This window comes from Dromiciops gliroides, chromosome 5 (genome assembly GCF_019393635.1).
Source record: "Dromiciops gliroides isolate mDroGli1 chromosome 5, mDroGli1.pri, whole genome shotgun sequence".
Taxonomy (NCBI): domain Eukaryota; kingdom Metazoa; phylum Chordata; class Mammalia; order Microbiotheria; family Microbiotheriidae; genus Dromiciops; species Dromiciops gliroides.
In genome coordinates, this window is record NC_057865.1 from 37,808,587 (window position 1) to 37,826,769 (window position 18,183).

General features: G+C 37.9%; 1 protein-coding gene across 3 annotated transcripts in view; it reads left to right on the forward strand.

Moving 5' to 3' along the window:
• The window catches only part of ANKRD28 (ankyrin repeat domain 28), a 183,243-nt gene that overhangs the window by 78,437 nt on the left and 86,623 nt on the right, over positions 1-18,183 (forward strand). For all 3 annotated transcript variants that reach the window (XM_043965044.1, XM_043965045.1, XM_043965043.1), the window contains exon 3: positions 3,709-3,787. In XM_043965044.1, coding sequence (XP_043820979.1) covers positions 3,709-3,787 — 79 coding nt within the window. The remainder of the gene's footprint in view (positions 1-3,708; positions 3,788-18,183) is intronic.

Here is an 18,183-nt window from a genome sequence, read left to right on the forward strand (position 1 = left end):
AAGTCACTTAACCCCAATTGCTTCACCCCCAAAAACCAAAAAACAAAAAAAATGTGTTGCGGTAAAAATAATTAAGGGAGGGGGCAGCTAGGTGACACAGTGAATAAAGCACCTGCCCTGGATTCAGGCGGACCTGTGTTCAAATCTGGCCTCAGACACTTGACACATACTAGCTCTTTGACCCTGGGGCAAGTCACTTAACCCTCATTGCCCCCCCCCAATAATAATCAAGGGGGAAGAAGGTAATAGAACAGCCTATATTACTTTTTCTAATTAGAATTTTTTCAAATTTTAGTTTTGTTTGATTTAGCTATGAGATTTTTCATCAGGTTAGAAGTATATAGCTAATCCTTATAGTTATATACAGGATTTTTATAAAGAATTAAAGCATTCCTGTTATTGAAAATTAATATTTAATTGGAAAAATAAAAGGTTAATTAGGTAGAAGAATAAATAGAAAATGTATTTTATTTTTAACATTTTCTTTGTCCTTTGTTTTTGTACTACAGTTAGTTTGTGATATACTCTCCTATATTAATACTCCCCCTTCTACCTTAACATATACACCCACACAGCATCTAGCAGATTATACTGCATTCTGCATCTGTACTGCATCTATTTACAAAAGGATGGAGATGTGTATCATTATCTGTTCTGAGACACTGAGACTGGTAATTGCTATTAATAAGGTTTCAAATACACATGTTTTCCTTTACATTGTTGTCATTGTGTATTTTTATTGTCCTGGTTTTGATTATTTTGCTTTGTATCAATTTAAACAAATCTTTCGGTACTTTACATCCCTTTCATTTTAGGGTTAGCCTTTGCATTTCTGGGTGTGTTGAATTGAAGGTTTCTTTCAGGTTGTGCCTTAGGACAAAAATAGAAGAAACTCCCACCTAGCTGGTGTCCTGTTGGGTCTCCAAGTCCACTCAGCCGCCTGGGTACCCTCCCTCCCCGAATCAAAAACCATCATCCCCAGCCTACCCAACCATGACTAGAGGGGAAAATCCCACTTCTAAGTCCTCACCCAGGTCTAGGAACCCCACCCGTGTGCCTAATATCAAGAAAGGCTTTCTGGAATCCTATGTGGTGCTTTACCCCAACCACACCAACTAACTCCTCCTAGTGGGACCTACCAGGCTTTCCACAAAATCTTCCCCTCCCTTGCTCACCACACCCACTTTCTTTTTTTCTCATAGGATTCCTCCACCTAGCTCCATAAAGACCTGCAATCTCAATCTCAATATCTCTCTCTCTCTCTCTCTCTCTCTCTCCCTCCCTCTCTCTCTCTCTCTCTCTCTCTCTCTCTCTCTCTCTCTCTCTCTCTCTCTCTCTCTCTCTCTCTCTCTCTCTTGGCAATGAGGGTTAAGTGACTTGCCCAGGGTCACACAGCTAGTAAGTGTCAAGTGTCTGATGCCTCTCTAGCACTGGAATGGATCCTACATGAAATATAAGCACTGACTTTGAGGATTCTATAGAGTTTTAGAGTTTTATTTTACTCTAGTTGTAATAGCTTTGGGCAGTTTTTTTGAAATATGATGATCGTATTTTTGGTGTGCTTTTCAAGAAGCCTAGCAATTATTAAATTATTCTTCCTGTTTTCCAGCTCAGTTATTTTTGATAATTGTTATCTCATATTCTGATAGTTTTTTGGTCTTTTTACTTTGTAGTGATGTTCCTTGTGGAATCATTGTTATATCCTGTTTTTTTCATAATGTGTCCACTACTTTGATAAGGTTTTCAGCATCCTAAGATGTTGGATCTTCTAAGATTTTCCTCAGTAGTTATAATTTCATCTTGTGTCTTTTCTTTAATTTCTTTTAGCTACTCTCATGGTGTTTGAGTTTTGGTTACTCTCTTCATTTCTAGTATGCCTTTATTGTATTAGTACATCATTTTCATCAATAGCTGGCAGAGGTTCCCCCAAACCCTTCCGTTCCCCACTCTCATTTTTGCCCTAATATCTCTTGGCCCTGCAAGTGCTGACGTTGCTATCGTGTGAATTTCTTAGAATAAGTCCCTGTGTGCGAGTGGAGGGTCCCTAGCTTGAAGTATAACTCAAGTGGAAAGTCTGTCTGAGGATAGCTTCTGGACTCTTCCCTCTCAGCACCACCCTGGATAGGGCATAAACTCAATTAGATGGTTAGTCATGGGAAGTGAAGGTCCCAGTTACAGAGGGAGCAGATGCTAGATTGGGTGATCACAGCCTTAATGAAAGAGTACACAACCTGTGATTGTGACTTCTAGGACTTTCACCTTTGGTTGAGATTGGTTTGTAGGTTGGCCAGTAATATGGTCCTTAGTGGTCATGGTGATTGTTTTGTCTTTTTGATGTGATTTTGTTCACTCATCAATGAGTACTCATTTTGTTGTTCTGGTTTTGCTATCATAAATGGTGCTGCTGAATTCATATTTGATAAATACATGTTTTGAGCATTTCATTTTGTTTCCCATTCTCTTTTCACCCTTACTTAGATTTTTCTCTTCTTTTATTTTTAAAGTAACTGTTAGACATATCCAAATGATGTTTTAAGCCTTTTTTGCTTGTCTGCAGCTTCCCATGCATTTTGTTAATATTCCCTAAAGCAATTGTGCAAGTCCCTTTTTGGCTTTAGAACTTTGTAAACTTAAAATTAATTTCCAAAACTATATACTTTATTAACAGTTTGTGATAATTTTTGCCCTCTCTATTATATCCTTTATGGCCTGAAATATTTTTTGCTCTCAACTGAATGGTTCAGAATTTTCAAAATTCTAAAACTATTTACTGTCTGGTGTGTAGTTTTGTTTTGTTTTGGGGTTTTCTGCCCTTTCAATTTGAATTGGTTAAAAAAATACAAAATTTATTTTGTACAAAATTTTGTTTTGAACAAAGTAGACAGAGCTATCCTCATTAAATTGCCTTCTAGTATACAAGGCGCTTCCGAGCCTTGGTGAAGTTTTAAGCTTTTATTAGTGTTCTATGACTTTAGACGGTCTGTCAATAAGAAGAACAGCTCATATCTACATTTTGAGATTCATAAAGCTCTTTGTAAATGGGATAAAATCCATTGTAGTAACAGTATTGTTTAGTGGAAAGAACATTGGATTTGTGACCAATGCCTGAGTTTAAATCCTAGCTCTTTTCACTTGGTGTTTGGACAAATTATTTAATGTTTATGGCCCCTACTTGCCTCACATGTAAAATGAAAACATTGGATAATAATTTCTAAAAGTTCTTCTAGCTCTGAATCTAAAAGCCTGGTGATCTTTGAACCAAAAATAAGTACTGCTTAAGATGTCTTAAATTTTGTGTTACTAAATTTTAAGTTCAAATACTGAAAAGATGACATTATGAAAACAGATATGAAAGTGTGATGTTAAAAATAGGTATGTCGTGTTTCTGATAGGGAGATCACTATGCAGATAAAGTATGAAATTATTTCCTATAATGTCATATAGGACTAAGAATCCTGCTAAGAAGACTAAAGAAAAAAGACTAAGAAGTCTTTTAATGTGTGATGCTTTTTGTCTTTTAATTGGTACATTAACATCCTTACCAGGTCAGATTTCGTGACCCTTATTCTATAGTTTTTCTATGTATCCTGAAAAGTTAGGAAAATGGATCATTTCAACTTTGGGAATTGATACTGGTGTCTTTCCCCTTAAATAAAATATAGTAAAAAGAATTTTCTGTTTAAAACTTTTCTCCCCTTCTTATCATAGGACAATGAAAAGAGGACACCATTACATGCTGCTGCTTATCTGGGAGATGCAGAGATTATTGAACTACTTATTTTATCTGGTATGTTAAGCTCTATTTAATAAAAAAGCTTATTATCTAGGTTCCTATTTTAACCTAACATTTGCCAAAGTGGGCTGAAACAAAATATTTACCATGACTTGGTTCTTCATGTTTGTTTGCATGAGCAGAGACTAATCCTATATTAACTTTTTGAAATGTAAGAGCACTAAAATTAAGTGGAAGAAATGGCCACCCTTTCCCTTTTCCTTCCTTGTTTCAATCGGCACTTTGACATTTGTAGAAAAGTAAAATTAGGGCATAAATTAGTCTTATCTGAAGATTTGAGCTCATGAAATTGAAAATCACCAGCATGGTTGATAACAGACCGAAATGTTTACCTGATCTAGTTCTTCATATTTTGATTTGATGTGGAGGCAGAAAGATACTTTTGCCTTCTTATTCTCCCTCTTCCCACCTTCACTTGCTGTCAACCAAGTAGAATTAAGTACAGAATCCTTGTTTAATTTCTTCCCAGAATTCTTTCTCTGAAATAATGTCATTTTATGTGTGTTAGAAAACTGGTTTACAGTTATTTCCCAAGATTTGTCTTCATTTCGTTGAATGACATTAATACTGAAACCATTTTTTGTCTAATTTAACATGGCCTAACATTGAGAACTTTGAATGCTTTCACCTAAATTCTGTGTCAGTCTAGGCATATATGACTCACATTGTATTTGCTTTTTCTTACTGAAGCATTCTAAAACTTAGCTTCCATATGGAGAAATTACATCAGAACTGGTTTGTGGTTAGACTTTTCAAATTTTCAAAATTTGGATACTTAATTTTTTACACTTAAGAGTTAAACGACACACCTTCACTTTGTATGTAAGAGTCTTGTGTCATGAACTTTTTGAATGTGACACCTGCATGATGATAAAGTCATTATCTGGTTGAAGCTTTAGTTTCTTTTGAACAGGGCCAGAAGTATAGTTAGGATGCATACTTATGGATCTTTGTCAGCTTTTAACTGTAGACATCACAAGGAGGCTGAGATAGTTATTCCAAGCTTCTGTTTTTTGAAAGGGAATTACATTTTTTTAAACATATTTCTCTCTTTATGATGGAAAATAATCAAAGTAACTATGCTGGTGGTGGATTTGTTTTCTTTTGGGATTTACTTTTGATCTGAACTTAAACACTAAGTGTAAGTAGAAAAGAAAAATATTTACTGTCTCTTACATATACCTTACTTTTCTTTAAAATGTAACAATGTAACTTTCAAAGCTGTCCTGCTTGTCTGTGATTCTTTCTGGTCTTTGGTTCTTCTGAATATTTTAAAAATAATGTTTCAGTGATATTCCCCTCCCCCTTTTTTCTTCCTATAGTCCCACCATCCCCATCTTTCCCCAGTTCTTGTGGCTGGGGTAGCAGTATACGTGAGAAAACAAACCCTTTATAACACTTATTCAAAGTCAAGCAGCCACATCAAAAAACATGTGTCTTATTCTGCATCTTGAGTCCATGCTTCCATCATGAGTTCTCTGGAATCACAGGTGGTCATTGCATTGATCAAGGTCCTAAGTCTTTCAAAGTTGTTTTGCTTTATAATGTTCCTATTGTTTACATTGTTCTCCTTTACATCAGTTTTTGTAGGATATATTTTTAAAAGTTACTGGGAGGAAGGTTATATTCTTTGGAAGGACACACGATGGTAGGTGTTGAACCATATTACATTAACTAGCCAAGAAACCATGTGTAAGCAGATGTATACATAAAAAATGTGTGCAGAGTTATTGAGTGAGGGTGAGCACTGATGACTTGGAGGATTAAGAAAGACCATATTTAGGAGGGGTCACTGAACTGAGCTTTGAAGGGAACTTGAGATTCTAATTAGGTGGAGAGACAGAGATGTTCAGCTCTGAGCCGTAGGCACACAGCCTGGAAAACTCCTGAGTCAGGCCTGAACGAGATTAAAACATAATTGAGAGATATTTGACAAAATAAATAACTATTTTTTAACATGTGATTTTCCAAGTCGGTATGTGGCCTGTAGGGGCATCCATTGGGATCCATTATTACTATTGGAGCTTGACACCACTTGTCTAAGCCGTGGGGGAACAGCTTGTGCAAAGGCAGTGAGGTGGCTGTTCAGATGTCACATAAGATGAACGGCAAGTAGGTGAATCTGGGTAGAACATAGAGTACGTGAGGGGGAGTACATGAAATCCTCCCATGGAAAGTTAAGCTAGACCCAGATTGTGATGAATTCATGTTGGCAATAGAGAGTCACGGAAGCTTCTGTAGCGGGAGAGAAACACTGCCAAACCTCTGCTTTGGAGAAGTCTCAGGGAGAAAGAGGAGCCTAGAGACACAAACACACATTAAGAAGCTTCCTTTAGTTAAATTAAGCATTGATAAGGGTACAAACTATGCCATAGGAATGATTGTGACAGATACTGTGGGGATAGAGGTGACCTGGTAACTGCTTGAATATGTAGATTGAGGGAGAAAACATTAAAAAATTCAATTTGGTCTTTACGTAGCCATAATTAGACTATATTTCTCAGAAACAGTATTTTGCTCATCATACATATTTGAAAGCAAATAAAGATGTGACTGTCTAGGATCTGCCCATATAGCCATAGGCGGTATTAAAAAAGAAGTGTATTCCTTCTGTGATTAGCATAGAGTTTATATAACTTAATTTGATATTAAATATTGTAGATATTGGACATACAAAGATAAAAATGTCAGGTTAGTATATAGTACAATGGAAAAATTAAGGATTTAGGTTCAGAAAATTTGGATTTATAATCAGCTCTGTGACTTTGGGCCACACAACCTGAGAGGTTAGACTAGTAAACCTCTGAAGTCCCTTTCAGCCCTCTACTCGGGAATTGAGGATGATCTTGTAACTACTACTGTCATCAGGTTATTGTTTCTTTAGGCAAGTCTTCTGACTGGATTTAAGCATCTATGCCTTTTCTGTTTTAAATGGTCAACATAAAATTGGAGAAAATGAGCTTAAATGTGTTATCTCAGGTTGTGATAGTGCTCCATTGCACAGAAGGATAATTCTCCACACTTCACATAGGTTGATGGATTTCCCATTGTATTTTCCTTGCTCCCTTTAGATAGTTCCCACAGTGGATAGAGTGCTGGTTCTGGAGTCAAAAAGACCCTACTTCAAATGTGACCTTAGACACTGGTTACTAGATGTGTGACCCTGGGTAAATTCACTTAACCTCTGCTTGCCTCACTTTTCTTTCTTTCTTTTTTTAAATAGTAATTTATTGGGGGCAGCTAGGTGGCGCAGTGGATAAGCACCGGCCCTGGATTCAGGAGTACCTGAGTTCAAATCCGGCCTCAGACACTTGACAATTACTAGCTGTGTGACCCTGGGCAAGTCACTTAACCCCCATTGCCCCGTAAAAAAAAAAATAGTAATTTATTATATTTTTTCCCAATTACACGTGAAGATAGTTTTCAACATTCATTTTTGTAAGATTTTGCGTTCCAAGTTTTTCTGTCTTCCCTCCACCTCCTGAAGCCAGCAAGCAATCTGATAATACATTATGCGTTACAGTCCTGTTAAACATTTCTACATGAGTCATGCTGTGAGAGAAGAATCTGAACAAAAGGGGAAAACCACAAGAAAGAAGTGAAATTAGTATGCTTCAATCTGCATTCAGACTCCATACATAGTTCTTTTTCTGGGTGTGGAGAGCATTTTCCGTCATGAGTCTTTAGGAATTGTCTGAGATCATTGATAGACTTAGCTTTTCTCAGCAATACAATGATACAGTTGATCATCACACAGTGTTGCTGTTACTGTGTACAATATTTTCCTGGTTCTGCTCACTTCACTCAACATCAGTTCATATAAGTCTTTCTAGGTTTTTCTTTTTCTTTTAGGTTTTTCTAAAATAATGCCTGCTCATCATTTCTTACAGCCCAGTAGTATTCCATCACATTCATATACTACAACTTGTTCAGATATTCCCCAATTGATGGGCATTACCTCAATTTCCAATTCTTTGCCACCACAAAAAGAACAGCTATAAATGTTTTTGTACATCTGGGTCCTTTCCCCTTTTTTGCAATCTCTTTGGGATACTGACTTAATAGTGATATTGCTGGGTCAAAGGGTGTGCATAATTTTATACCTCTTGGGCATAGTTCCAAATTGCTCACCAGCATGGTTGGATCAGTTTACAACTCCACCAACAATGCATGTGTTCCAGTTTTTCCACATCTCCAACATTTATTGTTTTCCTTTTTTGTCATATTAACCAATCTATTAGGTGTGAGGTGATGCCTCAGAGTTGTTTTAATTTGCATTTCTCTAAATCAGTAGTGATTGAGAACATTTTTTCAGGTGGCTGTAGATAGCTTTAATTTCTTCCTCTGAAAATAACTTCCCCATTTCTCAATTGGGGAATAACTTAAATGCTTAGAAATTTGATTTAGTTCTCTATATATTTTAGAAATTAGGACTTTATCAGAAACACTGGCTGTAAAAATTGTTTCCCAACTTTCTGCTTTCCTTCTAATCTTGGTTGCATTCTTTGTTGTTGGTTGTTTTTTTTTTTTTCCAAAAATTTTTTAATTTAATGTAATTAAAATGATCCATTTTGCATTTCATAATATTCTCTATCTCATCTTTGATCATAAATTCTTTCCCTCTCCATAGATCTGATAGGTAAACTATTCCTTCCTCTTCTAATTTGCCTATGGTATCTAAATCGTGTACCCATTTTGACTTTATTTTGGTATATGGTATAAGATGTTGGTCTATGTCTAGTTTCTGCCATACTTTTTTCCAGTTTTCTCAGCAGTTTTTGTCAGTGAGTTCTTATCCCAGAAGCTGGAATCTTTTGGGTTTATCAAACAGGAGATTGCTATATTCATTTACAACTGTGTTTTGTGTGCCTAACCTGTTGCACTGATTCACCACTCTATTTCTTACCAAGTAGTTTTGATGGTTGCTGCTTTCATACTGTAGTTTTAGATCTGGTACAGCTAGGCCCCTTTCCTCCCCCCCCCCCCCGATTAATTCCCCCAATAATTCTTGACCTTATCTTCCAGATGATGCCCCAGTTTTCTTAACTGTACAATGGGGATAATAGCACTTACCTCCTGGGGTTTTTGTGAGGATCAAATGAGATTTGTAAACTGCTTCACCTGACACATACATCATTCAAAGCTCATTCCTCCTCAGCTGACTTTATATGTAGAATTTTGAGCTGTGTGCTCATATTTATCTTTCTTTTGAACCCTTGGGAATATGCTCTTCCAAAATCTAGGGTTCCAGTTTGATTGTGTCTAGTTTTCCTCTCTTCTATCACAGATTATAAGACGAAGTTAGGTGCTCTCCCACCCCCACCCCTCGCCAAGGATTCCATCGTTTCTATTTAAGCAACCATTTCCTCTTTGTTGGTGAAAATCAGGTTTAGAGTAGTCGGTCCCACCATTACTTCCTCCCAGGTTTTGAAGGCTGAAATTATATTAGATGGCTGGATGATTTCCTCTTTCCATTGAGGATAGCTTTAGTGTATTCTGATGATAGGGTTGCTTCTGTTTCTGCTTGCCATTGATTTTTACTGAAAGCAGAGAATGGGTTTATGGACTCAGAACTTTTTTTTGATAACTGTATTTGGTTTTTTGGGGTTTTTTGGTTTTTTTGCCAGGGCAGTGAGGGTTAAGTGACTTGTGCCAGGGTCACACAGCTAGTAAGTGTCAAGTGTCAGAGGCCAGATTTGAACTCAGGTCCTCCTGACTCCAGGGCCAGTACTCTATCTGCTGTGCCACCTAGCTGCCCCTGATTTTGGAGGTTTGGGGTTTGGTTTTTGTTTTTTTTTGGGCACTGATAACTTTGATATCGGTGGTTTCCATTTTAATCCTATGTATTTCATTTTATTCACTTAAAATTTGATTCTGAGAAAGGTGTCCATAGGATTCACCAGACAGTGCAAAAGTGGTCCAGGGCATAAAAAGATAGAGACCTCCTTTAAAGACTCTCTTCCATGCTTCCCTCTTCTGGTTTCAGGATTTCCTTAGATGAATCTATCTTTATATAGAATGCTTTCCAGCATGTCTCACCCCTTAAGACATTCTTTTTCTTTTGCATAAGAACCATGTTCCCTTCCTAGATTCCATTCCACAAAGCTTCTAATTTACTTTCTTTGATACCCATATATTGTCTATTTATATAAGCAGTCAACAAGCATTTGTTAAAGGCCTTCTGTGTGCCAAGCACTGTGCTACACTCTGGGGATACAAATGCAGTGAATGAAACAGTCCTTCCCCTTAAGGAATTTGCATCCTCATGTGGGAGACAAAAATATGCAGAATCCTTGTAAAGAGAACACATAGGAAGCTGTGAGATGTCCCAGATGCTTCATTACTACTGAAGCTCCTTGTTATTGTTCACCACTCTTCTCCAGTTGTGTATTAGACACCTTCTGACCTGAGGGGGCTTTTCTTCAGGTGTCATCTCTTTTATCATTCTACTACTGTCCGTGGTTTGCCATTTCCTTTTCCAGTGGATCGCATTTTGTAAGAATTCTCCACCATGGCCTGTCCCTCTTGGGTCATCCTATGCAGTGCAGCTTATTGTTTCATTGAGCTATGCAAGGGACTTAACAGAAGCAGATTAAGGACAGATAGTAAGAATACACAAGAGAACTATACAACAAAGATTTTAGCCTCACCAGTAGCCTCAATGGTATACTTTCTGATCTAGAGCCAGGGATCCTGGAGGATGAAGTCAAGTGGGCCGTAGGAAACATTGCTAACAATAAGGCTGGTGGAAGGGATGGAATTCTAGCTGAGCTATTTAAAATCCTAAAAGATGATGCTGTTAAAAGTGTTGTATTCGGTATGCAGCAGATTTGGAAAACTCAGCAGTGGCCACAGCATTGAAAAAGATCAGTTTATGTCCCAGTCCTAAAGAAGGGCAATGCCAAAGGATGTTTAAATAACCAAACAGTTTCACTCCTTTCACACACCAGCAAGGTTATACTTAAGTTTCTGCAAGCTAGGTTTCAACAATGTGTGAACCAGGAATTAGCGGAAGAGCAGGCTGGTTTTCAAAGAGGCAGAGGAACTAGAGATCAAATTGCCAACATTCACTGGATTATGGAGAAAACAAAGTAGTTCCAGGAAAAAAAAATCTACTTCTGCTTCATTACTACACTAAAGCCTTTGACTGTGTGGATTACAACAAAATGTGCTATGTCCTCAAAGAAATGGGAGTACCAGATCATCTTAGTTGTCTCCTGAGGAAACTGTATGAGGGTCAAAAAACAACCATTAGAACCAAACATGGAGCAGTAGATTGTCACCTTATTTATTCACTTATATGCAGAGTACATCATATGAAGTGCCAGGCTGGATGAATCAAAAGCTGGAATTAAGGTTGCCAGGAGAACAATCTCAACATATGCAGACTAGATGACTTTGAGGTGGTGACAAGGAATTAAGAAGCCACTTAATGAAAGCGAAAGAGGAGAGTGTAAAAGATGGCTTGAAACTTACTATCAACTAAACTAAGATCTTGGCAACTGGTCCCATCACTTCCTGGAAAATAGAGGGAGAAGAAATGGAAGCAGTGTCAAATTTTATATTCTTGATCTCAAAGATCACTTCAGACAGTCACTGCAGCCGTGAAATGAAAGGACACTTACTCCTTAGAAGGAAGGTTACAGCAAATCTGGACAGCAGAATGAAAAGCAGCAGACATCATTTTGCTGACAGAGCTTTGTATAGTCAAAGCTATGGTTTTTCCAGTAGCAATGTGTGACTGGGAGAGTTGGACTGTAAGGAAGGCTAAGAACTGCAGAATTGACATTTTGAGAATCCCTCGGACAGGAAAGAGATCCAAATCAGTCAATGCTTAAAGAAATTCATTTAGGACTTTCAGTGGAAGGTCAAATACTGAGCTGAAGCTTAAATACTTTGGCCACATAATAAGAAGATAGAATTCACTGGAAAGACCCTGATGTTGGGAAAGATTGAAGGGAAAAGGAAAGGGGACAGCAGAGGATGAAGTGGACAGATGGTGTCATGGAAACAATGAACACAAACTTGGACAGACTTAGAGAAGTAGTGGAGAATAGAAGGGCCTGGTGTGTTGTGGTCCATGGGGTCGTGAATCAGACTGAGCAACTGAACAACAATAATCACAAAGTTAGATATAAGGTGGTTTGAGGAGGAAGGCACTGGCCTTTGAGGCCTTTACATAGAAGGTAAGTACATAAGGGTTTTAGAGATCATATAACTCAACCCTTACATTTTATAGTTAACTGAGGCTTGGCAAGGTGGAACATTACTTGCCCCAGGATCACAAACAGATGGTATTCAGCTGATTTAAAGCTATGCACCCAAGTCTTTTGATTCCCCACTTTGTGATTCTTTTCACTTGAAGGGGGCAGGATTTAATACATTTTTGTGAAAACTACCCCTTTGTTACTAGCTAATTATAGGACCTAGTATGGCATTTCTCATACTCTTATGTACCTGAAATGACTTATGTCATTTGCTGTAATTATAGCAATTATGATGGTATTTCTGTGGTGAATCTACTTAATTTCCATTTCACAGGCTTAGATTCATATAATTCTAGAATAGAAAAAAAAAGACATTGGATTTTGTTCAATTGCTTCATTTTTACAGATGAAACCGGGGCCTAGAGAATCATGCCCAATTCTGTAATATTTTCTATTTGGGTTTTGGGTTTTTTTTTAAGTTTTCTGTTTGAACCTAACCTAGCCCTTTAAAAAGGTAGCTAAGATTTATTTTTTTAAGCTTCAAGGTTTGGGGCAGCTAGGTGCCTCAGTGGATAGAGCACCAGCCCTGGAGTTAGGAGGACCTGAGTTCAAATTCAGCCTCAGACACTTGACACCTACTAGCTGTGTGACCCATGGCAAGTCACTTAACCCAATTGCCTCACCAACAAACAAACAAACAAACAAAAAAACCCAAAAAACTTTAAAGTTCTCTAAGAAGTAGGTTGTAAAACTTGGTTGAAAAAATGATTGATCAGTTCTTACTCAGTAGTTGTTCTTTGTCCTTTGTTCTCGAAGAGAACCATGCCTTTGGAAGGTGATGTCATGACTTGAAGCGAATTGTATTTAAGTAAGGGAGGGCTGTGTCACCAGCCTCACTCTCCTCCAGAGCCAGCTGGGTCCAGTGACAAGATATATCAGGATGATTGATATTTGAGGCAATCAGGGTTAAGTGATTTGCCCAAGGTCACACAGCTAGTACGTGTCTGAGGTCAGATTTGAACTGTACTTCCTCCTCAGAGGCCAAAGTCTAATAGTTCAGTGACTGTATATGCTAAAATAAATAATTTTCTTCCTTTATTTTTTGAGGGGTGGGGAGAGGCAGCCAGGATTAAGTGACTTACTTGCCCAGGGTCACACAGCTAGTAAAGTGTCAAATGTCTGAGGCCAGATTTGAACTCAGGTCTTCCTGACTCCAGGGACAGTGCTCTATCTACTATGCCACCTGGCTACTTAATCATTAGCTCCTAGAAAGGTGATGCAGGAAGAAACTTTCACATTTTTGTAACAAAAAAAAGAAAAGGAAAGAAGAAAATTAAAGATTAGGAGGCAAGGGGAAAAATAATCTGGGCATTAAAGATAATGAATTAAATTATACAGAAATGAACTTCATGACTATGCTTTTTCTAAAAAGTCAAGAGCAGAGAACTGCCAAGGAGATAGTAGAATCACCACTGAGCAGAGCTGGCAAACAAGTTTTTGGCTGTTCTTACATTGTCAGGTAAACAAAGAGTCAAGGATTTTTTTCTTCAAAACTAATAAGAGGAAAAAAAAGATGAATATTTTTTGTATAACCTGTCAAAGTCCTTTCATGTTACCATGACATTTCGTTTTACCACGAATGTCACTATCCTTTGCAGTAGTCTCCTTGTGCATTTTCCTCCCACTGGAACTCACTGTGACCCACCTGCCAGACTGGGCATGTTATTTTTTGCCCTTTTTGTGGGGGAAGGGGACTGGTAAGGGCACTCTGCCAGTGGAAGTCTACATGTGGTCTTCAAGGTGGAGTGACCTGCTGGTAGCCACATAGCCAACGTATGCCAGAAGTGGTACTGAAGTCCCGGTGACCTTTCTTTTCACTGCTCTGTGATTCCTTTGCTTAAAACCTTTTGGGAGCTCTCTCCTGCCTCCCAGTTCAAGTCCTCATTCTTGTCTATCTTCATCATCCTCTGGAATCTATTTCCACACTTTCTCTTAAGCTGTTTTCTTTCATGCTACATTGGTAGCAGGCCAGATGCTTAATAATGCCAAGTTGATATTTTGATATAAGAAGGAACTGTTTTTATGAATTTCCTTTATTAATCTGCCAAGAAGGAAAATACAAACATACCTTTATCTTATTTAGCACATATAATGTATTTCGTTATACATCAGACCAGCTTCATCTGTGTGGATATGCTAACATAGACTGTAAACCCATAGAATACTGGCATGTGATTTGTTACTCATGTTTTTCCCTTAAATCCTCCATGGGAGACATCAGTCACTTTAGTTTCCCCTTCACTTCCCACCTTGGTGTGTGCAGTCAATCTGGGCCTATACCACTGTTGCCTTCATCAGTCTTTTGACTCCATGTTTGGGCAGGTGTAGGTGTTTTTATCAGATAATCAATACTATAAACATTAAATCATTTGTTAATTTTATGTGTTCCGGTTACTAATGTAAGAATAGCTATTATATTGTTTGCATATCACCTCCTTTGCCTAGAATCCAATGTCATTAAACCCCTCGATTGTGCCTTAGATGAGCCACTATCCCCACAGGTGGAAGTGTATGCCAGAGGTGGTGCTGAAGCCCAGGTGACCTCTCTTTCCACTACTCTGTGTTTCCTCTGCTTAACATCAGAGGAGTCACCTTCCCCATAGGTGGAAGTTTTATAAAATCTGAAGAACAAAAATGAAGAAATTTGGAGGAACCAAACTGTAGTCATTAGTAATGAATATTAAAATATTCTAGTTTTTGTAATTTAAAAGTAAAGTGTGCATTGGTGACGTATCTAATTTATATTCTGTATTTAAAGACTGTACTTTTGCAAGTGATTAACATTCTTGCAGTTACCTGGCACACTGACTTTATTGACTTGTTTAGGGCTACAAAGCTTCTATATGGTCACAGTATGGCTTTGATCCATATTTCCCTGATTCCTAGGCTGGCTCACTTCCTTTTTTCTTTTTTTTTTTTCCTTCCAGGGCAATGAGGGTTAAGTGACTTGCCCAGGGTCACACAGCTAGTACGTGTCAAGTGTCTGAGGCTGGATTTGAACTCAGGTTCAAACTGAGTCCAGGGCTGGTACCTTATCCACTGTGCCACCTAGCTGCCCCCATAGGCTGTCTCTCTTAACGCTATCATACCACAATGTCTTTGCATGTGGATGTGTAGTCAAATAAGTGAGTGTGTGTAATATTTTCACAAGTACTGCCATGTGGTTACATTTCTTTTGGTGTTCAGACTCACTTTGCTCTGGAATGTCTTCTGTGAGAGCACTAAGCCAGCTTTTAGTCCTGTCGTACACAAATTAGGGATGTGCGGGTCATCCTTGTCCTGAAAGTTGGGAGTTCACTTTAAGGGGAGTGCCTGACGGTGGGCAAATGCCTATGAATTAGCCTGACACTGGGAGTAAGGGCTGAAATCTCTTGAATGGAACTATAGAGCTCTTTCTCCGTAACACAAAGCTGCAATAAGAAAACAAAATTTTATTGTAAAGGCATTGACCAAATTAAGAACCGCAGCCCCTAGTCATAGCTCTACTGCAGTTTTGCTATCTCTATAAAAGGTACTGCGCTTTCTACCTAGGAATGTTTAAAAATTAAGCATTATAGTTATTTTATTATAAATAAGTAGTTTATTTACTTCATTTAGGACTTAAGCATTTTGAAAATGACTCTTTGCTTTTGAATATTATAGTCATTTTCTGGAAGAGCCCTACTCTGATGTCTCATTGTTACAGGGAACAGAGCAGGAGTTCTCAAGGGCTTTACCCAGGAGAGTACAGGCTCTGCCAAGTTTTGACTTTGATGGTGTCTCCTGTGTAAAAACCAGTCTAGCTAAGAATGAAGAAGGCCATCACCAGCAATTGGGTTCCTATTAAGTGATGAATTCTTTGGCTTTCGGACCAGTGAAATGGATAAAAATAAAAATAATTTTTGAGAGAGAAAGGAAAAAACATTTTAATGGACTGAAAACTGGGCACTAACTTTGTAATCAGATTTATTCATCTGTCTGCATTCAGAGCATAGAACAAAGGCCAAAATTAATACGCTATTAGAAGGTAAAGTTGAACTCCAATCAGACCTACTAAATAAGCTGTTTTGCTGAGCGGGGGGAAGAGGGAAAAGTAAAAACACTGAATCTCACCTTTACCATTTCTAAGATGCAAGTTCCCAGACTTAGCAATCAACACTGGATATCCTTCTTTTCCAGGCAAAGACCTGGCAGCTAAAGGTAATATTTGTTTAATGAGTGCCTGCTCCTTTGAAGAAGATGGACAGTTAGAGGCATCATTGCAGCACAAAGCAGAGAAAGGCTGCAGAGGCAAAAAACAAACCCACGTTTCCTTAGAGTCTGGCATGAGACCCTTAGGTAAAATATCTCAAGAATGTCTGTAGATGAAATGAAAGGAGCAGAACAAATATATGGGAAATGGAAGAAATTTTTTTTTAAATCTGGCAACATACAACATTCTCTTATTTTTTTTTTTTTGATGACTGTGGATTCACTACATTTGGATTGATTTGATTGAACCCATATTGATCTTTGGATCACCTAAAATTTTGATTGTTCTGACATTTGGGTTTTCTGTGTTTTGAAACTTTCATTAGATTAAGTGTAGATCTGGCCGGCTACTCTGCTACTTAATAAACTCCAGTGATTTTAAACTTATTCGTTGAGCTTTTTTTCTTTATCTTTTTATCATTTTACATTATATGAGAAGACACTCCACCACATTGCATATTTTATATTGTTTCACTGTATTGATAAGCTATGCAGAATTTTTCCCCTCTATTACTTTTGTGTTAAGAAATATTGTTTTACTACATGGAAGGACTCTGGGGAGGGGAAGGAATACTGAGGACATTTATAATGTGAAAATTATGTCAATAAAAACTTGCTTTAAAAAAAATCATTTTGAGCATACCTTCTAGATGGAAGGGGTATTTCTTCTAGATGAGGACACCCTCCATATATTGTTCTTCGTCAGTAGCTTGCTGTTTCATCAAACCCTGATATCTTGGAGAACTCTATCAGATGCGTAATCAATCACTCAGAAGTGTTGGCCTAAATACCACATCAGAAGTGTATCTTTTTTGAGGATTGTGACATACAGTTAAATGAGCAAACCAGAGCTGGTCTAGTAGTACCTATGTCTTGGACAGATGGTGAATGTCTGTGGACAGTGCTTTGGGCCCAGTGTTGAACAGGAGGAAGTGAACAGACTGCACTGATTTTGGAAAACTGTGTAGTGATTTTAATGACATCAACTTTCTGCCTGAAACAAAGGCCCCTCTTTTTAACACTAATATAATTCCAATGCTACTTTATGAATGTGAATTACGGAATGCCGATTGCCAAAGAATTAAAGTTGAGGGTCACCTGAAAAGCAATGGATTGGCACACAAGGGAGCCGTGGAGCATCTTACAAATGAATTGTTGGAGGAAAAAAAGGCCTCAGAACAACGTGGAAGCCAACAAAAAGACTTAATAGGCAAACCCATGGACATACCATGCACCCAGTTATTCACATAATACCAATAGAAAGTAGAGGCAGGCCTCCAAGAGTACTATATATAGGAGTCCAGGAGTTGGTAGACATAGATGCATTCTGATGGGTATCTATGATACCCACATTGAGATAACAGGTCTACCAAAGTATCAAAATATTGGAAAATTAATACTTCAGGAAGATTAATTTGGCTTAGGTGTTAAGGAAGAATTGTACAGAGTCAAGCCTAGTGGTAGGAACATCGGATCAGAAATTACTGCAATAGCCTTGATATCAGGTAATAAGGTGGTTGTTTTTTTTTTTTTCTTTCTTAAACCATAGTTGTAAGGATGGGAGTAGAAACAAAAGGAAGGGACAGGTTGAGTAGCCATTTCGTGGGAGTATAGGTTCTGAAGCAAGTTGGCTGTGCTAAGGTATGGCCAGGTGAGGGAGAACCAATTTCACTGATCTTCAACCCTTTACCTCTTCCACTGATGTTTTTATTGTCATCGTCAGTATCTTACAGCTATCTATGCCCCTTCCTAGAAATTTGTAAAGGGAGCACAGTGATGTTATCGTAATACAGATAATTTAGTGCCTGAAAACACCTCATAAACTCTTTTTAAGAGTTAAAATTAGTAAAAACAAAAAAAAACCCCACTCTGTTGTTTGTGGTTTATATTTCT